Here is a 7,712-nt window from a genome sequence, read left to right on the forward strand (position 1 = left end):
GCAAATCCGTCGCTGAAAGTGTCCGTCGCAAATCCGTCGCTGATTTCCGTCGCTGATCCGTCGCTGATAGCATTACCTACGACATTTTGACCGACGGAGTATCAGCRACGGATCAACGACGGAAACCACTTTCAGCGACGGATCAGCGAGGGAATTTTCCCTCGCTGATACCCAGCATTTTTGTAGTGATCATAGTAATGGGTAACCTGGTATCTTCTAAACCGATCATCCCTATTGCTTTTTTTTTTGGAGTATATAATATTTATATACGGCAAATAGAACAAATAAATTATACACCATCTTCATATTTTGTGAGGTTTGAATTCTTGACGTTCTAGGAAAGCCAAAACTCCTATACTGATAGGCTAAAGATCACTTGGTTCATCCCTATTATCTATTTTGCTTAAATGGCACAGTTAGTGTTACATGGCTCCACATGTGTAATAATCCTATACAAAAATAAAACAGATGATAAATTCCGGGATGACTTATCAATGATATTATTTTCTATCAAGCTTGTATTCTCTCTATCTCAGTCTAGGTTTACCTTCTTGAATTCTTGACTCATGCAAACCCTTTAATTCTACATCTTACTTCACATGGTCTAGTCATTTTAGATTTATCCTCCAAAAACAAGTCAATTGACGACTCCAATGAAATAGGTGCAACCAAGTTTTCCGTTTGTCTTCAAAAAGGAAGCATTAGCTAAAGAAAGATGCACTAACAAAATTTAAGAAAATTCAGAATTAGGGGCCGTTTGAAAGTATTTTTAAAATTAAAATTTTTTTTTTGCAACATTAACAATATATTATACCTGGTAAATGAAATAACATAGAAACAAGTTAACCTATGCCATGTCATTACAATCAAAGTCAACACACTACAAAAATAAAGAGTATCAGCAAGGGAAATTTCCTTCGTAAATCCGTCGTTAAAAGGGTCATCCGTCATTGATACTTTGTCGGTCAAATGCTCGTACGTAATGCTATCAGCGACGGAAATCAGCAGCGGATTTGCGAGGGATAGTTTCAGTGACGGATCAACGAGGGAATAGTTTCAGCAACGGATCAGCGAGGGAATAGTTTCAGCAACGGATCAGCGAGAGAACTTTCAGCGACAGATTTTCCTTCGCTAATCCGTCGCTAATTTGTATTAATCTAAAAATATTTTTTTTGAAATAACATAATTCCTGTATTTATTTATACAAAACTTAACCATAATATAACAAACCAAAACTGTAAACAAATTAAAACTAACCAATTCATACGATTTAAAATATCCAATTCATACAATTTAATTTTCAACTTCATACAATCTAACTACCGAAAGGTGGAGGAGGGGGAAAATATATCTTGACTACCGCATAAATGCAACAACATAGTATGAAAATCATTGACATGATTAATAATTATTGTAAATAATTAAAAAATAATGTTAATGTATAATTGAAATTAATTAAATCTATTAATATTAGTAATATTTTAATTTTGTTTTTTAGCTAATAGTAATAAAGAATAATTAATATAAATGAATGATATAACTAAAAAAACTGACAATAAACTACTAAAACACTACTTCAAGCAATTTTTCAATAAACTAGATTATAAGCTAGTTTATACGCATCCAAATATTTAGGAAGTGTTTGGGTATTTAAAACAACTTATGTTTTTCTTTTTCTTTTTTGTAAAAGTGTTTATGACCTTATATGGTGTTAAACCGGAGTTTTATAAAAAGTGTTTGGATTAGTTTATGGTGGTATTAAAACACAATAAGCTGGTAAGTTTTTTTTAGTGTTTGACAAATTTTGCTTATATACATGTAAAATGACCAAAAAGAACATTTTTCCATCTTATTGACTTATAAGGAGTGTTTGAGATTGCTTATTAACTTATTTGATTTTTTTAACATGTAAATATTTATTTTTCATCATTTATAATAATATTTTTGACAAAAATTTATATCAATAACATTAATAATTTATTAAGAAAAAATAACTTAAATAAGAATACTAAAGCTCTCGGAGGTGGATGATCTTTCAAACCCAAAAAAGATGTCAAAGAAGTAATTAAGGATTTGGGATAAAAGGGTAAATGTGGTGGATAATCTCCTGGATGAAGATGAAATTGTGGAATTAAGGGCTTGACAAGGGGAGAGTTCAAGAGCACAGATGATGATCGTTGGGGAAGTTATTGATGGTAGGTTACTATAAGCTCTCAACATTTTTTCGGAGAGGGTTTAGTTCATCGTTCGAAATCGAATCATGAATAATACACCTAGAAAACACGAATTTAGGGATGTAATATATACTTATTGCTAGTGAATACGCAGGTCAAACCGATTGCAAAAACAAGAGATGCAATGAAGATCCTGACAAGAAAATGTCGCTCGAGGAAGGAGACGTAGGGTTTGATTTCTCTAATTCCTATCAAAAACTGAAAATGGTTAAGGGTAAAGGGTATTAGAAAAGAGCTAAAAGGTAAATTATTAATAAGTTGAATTTGATAAGTTAGGAAAGATTGACGTATCAAAAACTGCTTATTACCGGTATGATATCAATATAATAAATTTTTTTCTTCCTCATCCAAACACTTAAAATGACTTATTATCGATGTCATACCGAAATAAGTCAATAAATATTTTTCATAAGCAATTTCAAATACCCCATTAATCAAAAAAATAAATTAACTTATTTTTAACAAAACAAATACTTGAAAAACTTACTAGTCAAAACGTGTTTTCACAAAAGATATTAATATAAAAAGAACATAAAAAATATTTAATTGTTGAATGATTTAAACTATTCAAGGAGAGAGGTGACCAATGGATATGTTCTTTGTCTTTGTTGACTTTTATTATAGCATTTCTATAGCATATTTTTAATAATTTCTATAAAATAAATAAATTAAAAATAAAAAATAAAAAAAATTACATTTAATCATAACAGATTTATTTTAATTATTTCAATATTAATTATATTACTAAAATATTATATAATTTTATCAACAAATTTTTAAAAACTTCATATAAAATAATGATAATTCATTCTTATTGATGACAACAAATAAAAAATCATTTATCTTTATTCAAAATTCTAATCATTAGGGTGGTGCCTAATTGGTTTGAGCTTGGCTCTAAAGGTCAAAAGTACCTGAAGGTCTCAGGTTCAAATCCAAGAAGAAATAAAAATATTCTTGTGGCCATAGAGATTCAAATACGGTGACTCCGAGCCATCTGCAAAGCAGGTGGTCGTTCTGGGATTAGTCGGCTCACACAACGGGTTGGATATCCAGGTTAATAAAAAAATCTCTTAATTTTTTTATGTTTTCTCCATTTCCAGAAAACAATATAGATAACATGTTGAAACGAAAAAGAGAACAATTATTTTTTTATATTTTAAAGAATTTATTAAAGATGCCTTAATTTTTTTTAAGGTTTTGTATAAAAATGATGTTGTTGATAATTATCATATTATAAATCATATAATAATTAATAAAATTAGTCATATTAAAATGTTATTGATCACGTCTACTTCTTTTGTTTTTTGTCTTAATTTTGTTTTCACATTAATTATTTGTCAAATTTTGGATATCTTCTCCCCTCTACCGTCATTCTTATTTTGTCTTTGATTCTTTTTGCCACACCAAATCTCCAATGACATAAATTAAAAAACATGATAATTTCATAGTTAAGGTTTCACCTGATGTTGATTCATATCGTTGCATTCTAAATTTTTGTAATTTTATTTTAATAAGTTAAGGTTTTATTTTGTTAACGGTTTTATTTTTGGTTTGTTAATATAAATAGTCTTGTCTATATCAGTAACTAACTAGACTGTTTCGTTCACATTTCTAAATTCATCATCGGTGGCAAACTATGTTGACCTTTTTTTTTCACTCAAATAAATTCTGATCACGGTTGATCAGGATTCATGACGTGCAATTGACCATGTCTCGCTTGATTAAATGATTTGACTTTAATTTCAATTGAAAATGAGTTCCTAGAGAATAAAGGATATGAAGAAAATGTTATATATGATTTTGCTACTCAAATTGTTAGAAGATCAGTATTTATGAAACAATAATACTCGGTTGTTATTCTTCTTTGGAAAATATATGAATGTCGTAGTGCCAAACCTCATTTAATTTCGTTCCAATTTAAATCATTCAAACTCAAATTCATTTGATGGTTTCATTTCCACCATATTCCATTATCTGCAAACACCCTCTTATAATATTAGACAAAGGGGTATTAGCGACGGATAGACCACAACCCCATTCGTCGCTAATTAGAGAGGGTTTGCAACAGCAGTGAAGGTATGTTGGTTATATTGTTATATACCATGTTGCTATTTTTAATTGCCAACAAATTATTTTTTTTTTTTTTCAAATATTGAATATTTAGAGGTAGCTGAGTTTTGTATAAAATATACAGGAAATAAAAAATTATAATTTAATTTTTTTTTTAAATTTACTAAAAACAGCGATGGATCAACGATAGATTTTCACTGCTAAAAGTTGGGGAACCCGTCGCTAATCTGTTGCTATAGCCCTCACAAACCCGTCGCAAATATGATCTATCGCTAATCCTTATCATCATCATCGATCCATCGATAATCTGGTCTGTCGTTGAAGTATTCCGTTTGATAATACGTCGTTGAATCTGTTCATCGCTAATCCTTTGCTAATAGCATCACCCAGACTCTTTGGCCCACTAAAGCGACAGATATGCGACACATCAACTACGGATTAATTAGGGAATTAGCGATGGTCTGATCCATCATTGATAGGTCCAGTTTTGTAGTGAACACTACAAAACAAATGACTTTTACCCACAAAAATCAGCCAGGGAAAGTCGGTGATTACCTATAGATCACCCAAAGAATACCAATGGTTCGATAGAACCCGATTTTTTTCGAGAAAATAACAATGGATACGCAGAAAATCCCTAGGTAGTCTGTCATTGATTTGAATTGTCCACCAACAATTTTCCCACCAACTTTTATAACGGTTTTGTAACAATTACCTTTAGCGGCGGATGTCCCGTGGAAAAATCCGTAGGTATACAAAGTTATTCATTTAGTAGTGTAAGTTCAGTGGTAAAATGTTTGTGATTAGTCCTCATGTCCAGAAGCAATCTACGGATGCATCAAAAGGTTTCTGGAAAATGTATCATAAATTTCAGATGCCAATAAAAATAAGATCCTCTTTTTGGTTGAACCAAACTATATATAGCGGTGAATATTTATGATGCTTTTCATCGATTAATTGTGTTATTACATATTGTATTATTTATGTTGATTGTCAGATCCCAAGTTTATTTCTAAACTTTATCTTGAATTGCTACGTTGGGCAATTTTGAGGAGTCCATGCTTGCATGGCAGCAATCACCATTAGCCATCAATATCAATCATATCATATATAGCTGAAGAAGATCTCCTGCCAATCTTGGGATAAAAACTTCAAAATTAGCTACCAATTTAGTATCTGAAGTTGGTCATTGAAGATGAGATCATGTTCTAGAATTTGTTAATGTCATGCATTTTTTATTGCAAGTTATATAGAATTTTGTCCGGATATGTATGTAGGTATATCACGTATTAGAATATAGATAATATCATGTATTAATGTTCACATGTTTTTTAACTTCTTAGAAGAGAAAAGAAATGTAAGAATCAAATGTCGTATTAGTAGGACAAAAATCAATCAAATGTCGTATTAGAATATAGATAATATCATGTATTAATGTTCTCATGGTGTATTTAGACTTTAATCATTCTATACATACATATATACATATATATATATATATACGGCATCTTTAATATATAAAATAATTGATGATGACCAATTTAAAACGAGAGTGGTGGAGGTGGTATCCACCTGCAGGCTGCAGGGGAAGAGAGAACTGGATTGAGAGTAATAACAAATATGAAATACCTCTCTTTTCTCTCTCTCTCTCTCTCTCTCTCTCTCTATATATATATATATATATATACACAGTTGGAAATGAAACTGACAGAATGATGTTAATTAATCAATAGATAAGGAAAGAGCATATTTTGGGGTTTTCCCAACTGGAAAATTAATGGTTTAATTAATTAAGCAAGGCAAATAAAAGGTAAGCGGTTGTTTCTTATGGTCTTCTTTTTATATTGATATTTTATGTCACACGTTCTGGTTTGTATGCATATATAAGCTTGAGAAACTTGGGTCTTCATTAGCCACAGAAAAAGAACTGCAGAGAGAGAGAAACACCAGAATTAAGATGGTGAGGGCACCGTGTTTTGACAAACATGGAATGAAGAAAGGTGCATGGAGTCAAGATGAAGACAACAAGCTAAGGGCCTATATAGAGACATGTGGCCACTCTAACTGGCGTAAACTTCCCAAGTTGGCTGGTACCATCCGCTTTAATTCCAAGTTCTTCAATGTTTCAAATTAACTGATTTTATATATATACACTTGCTTATATAATATATGTATATATTGTGGTTACTCTTATTTTAGGTTTGTCTAGATGCGGAAAAAGTTGTAGGTTGCGATGGATGAATTATTTACACCCAAATGTGAAACATGGGAAGTTTACAAAAGATGAAGAAGATGTAGTTGTCGCTTTACATAACAAGCTTGGCAACAAGTAAGTTTAAACCCTAGCTAGTACTAATATTGGTGATTAATGTTCTCTAAATACTAATATTATTATGTTGTTATATCTGTAGATGGTCGATGATTGCTGCACGATTACCCGGAAGAAGCGACAACGAAATAAAAAACTATTGGCATACGCATTTGAAAAATCGGGCTCCGAAAGATCAAACTGTGTTACAAACCGAGCAAGATGGAAATGTTGAACCCAGTAAGGGTAAAGCTAAAGCAGGATGTGTAGTAAGAAAACCAAGCTTAAAAAGCCAACAGGAAGTTGATATTTTGCTGACAGAATCTTCGTCGTCGTCGTCGTCATCATCGTCTTCTTATTATTCAACAATAAGTGACCCAAATGAATCATCACCATCTTCGTTGAGTGTCTCAGATGCAAATGTAACACCAAAATGTTCTGATGAAGTGGCTGGAAGTTTATGGATTGACCAGTTTTTATGGGACAAGGATCATAGCATCATGTTATCAAGTGATAAAATGTTCTCACCTTTGGGCGTAGGCGCCGATGATTTCATCTTCTCCGAGGATAACGCTATGGATGATGTGCTTTTATGGTCAAACTTGGATTTATATTATTAATTGAAGGCGAGTTTGAAATTGAGTCGAACATATATTAATTTTGTCACTTTCTCCATTTAATTTGTCTCTCGTAAATCATTTCTTAACTCTGTTGATTATGAATAAAGTATTCTTGTTGAAGGGTTGCAAATGGATTTAATTAGCACTTTAGTATTAATCAGTTTTCTTTCCTTTAATCAGAGTGTTAAATTCACAATATCCAAGTCTACTTTCATACATACATACATACATACATACATACATACATACATACATACATACATACATATATGAGGAATAGTTCAAACGAGAACACCTTCATTTTATGAGAACACGAGAACACTCTTTTACTATAAACAATCACATATGATACATATGTGATACTAAATTAGAGAAAAAGACGATTTTCGATGGCCAAGTCGCCCTTATACCACTAAGCCCTTCACAAGTATTATCACATATGATAAGGGTATTGTTCATACGATACTATAATCCATC

General features: G+C 31.4%; 1 protein-coding gene across 1 annotated transcript; it reads left to right on the forward strand.

The window, feature by feature from the left end:
- The first annotated feature begins 6,224 nt into the window (after nucleotides 1-6,224).
- On the forward strand, nucleotides 6,225-7,361 carry LOC112527688 (transcription factor MYB30-like). The gene is made up of 3 exons (XM_025138455.1): nucleotides 6,225-6,397; nucleotides 6,507-6,636; nucleotides 6,719-7,361. The coding sequence occupies exons 1-3, from the start codon at nucleotides 6,265-6,267 to the stop codon at nucleotides 7,233-7,235; spliced, it is 780 nt and encodes a 259-aa protein (XP_024994223.1). The 5' UTR covers nucleotides 6,225-6,264; the 3' UTR covers nucleotides 7,236-7,361.
- Nucleotides 7,362-7,712: the final 351 nt, after the last annotated feature.

This window comes from Cynara cardunculus (assembly GCF_001531365.2).
Source record: "Cynara cardunculus var. scolymus isolate 2C chromosome LG 15, CcrdV1, whole genome shotgun sequence".
NCBI classification, from domain to species: Eukaryota; Viridiplantae; Streptophyta; class Magnoliopsida; order Asterales; family Asteraceae; genus Cynara; species Cynara cardunculus.

Bases quoted from the DNA above. Each gene is read 5' to 3' on its own strand.
- LOC112527688 (XM_025138455.1), top strand. From the start codon at position 6,265: ATGGTGAGGGCACCGTGTTTTGACAAACATGGAATGAAGAAAGGTGCA. The intron at 6,398-6,506 runs GTACCATCCGCT...CTCTTATTTTAG, and splicing joins TAAACTTCCCAAGTTGGCTG to GTTTGTCTAGATGCGGAAAA. The intron at 6,637-6,718 runs GTAAGTTTAAAC...TTATATCTGTAG, and splicing joins CATAACAAGCTTGGCAACAA to ATGGTCGATGATTGCTGCAC.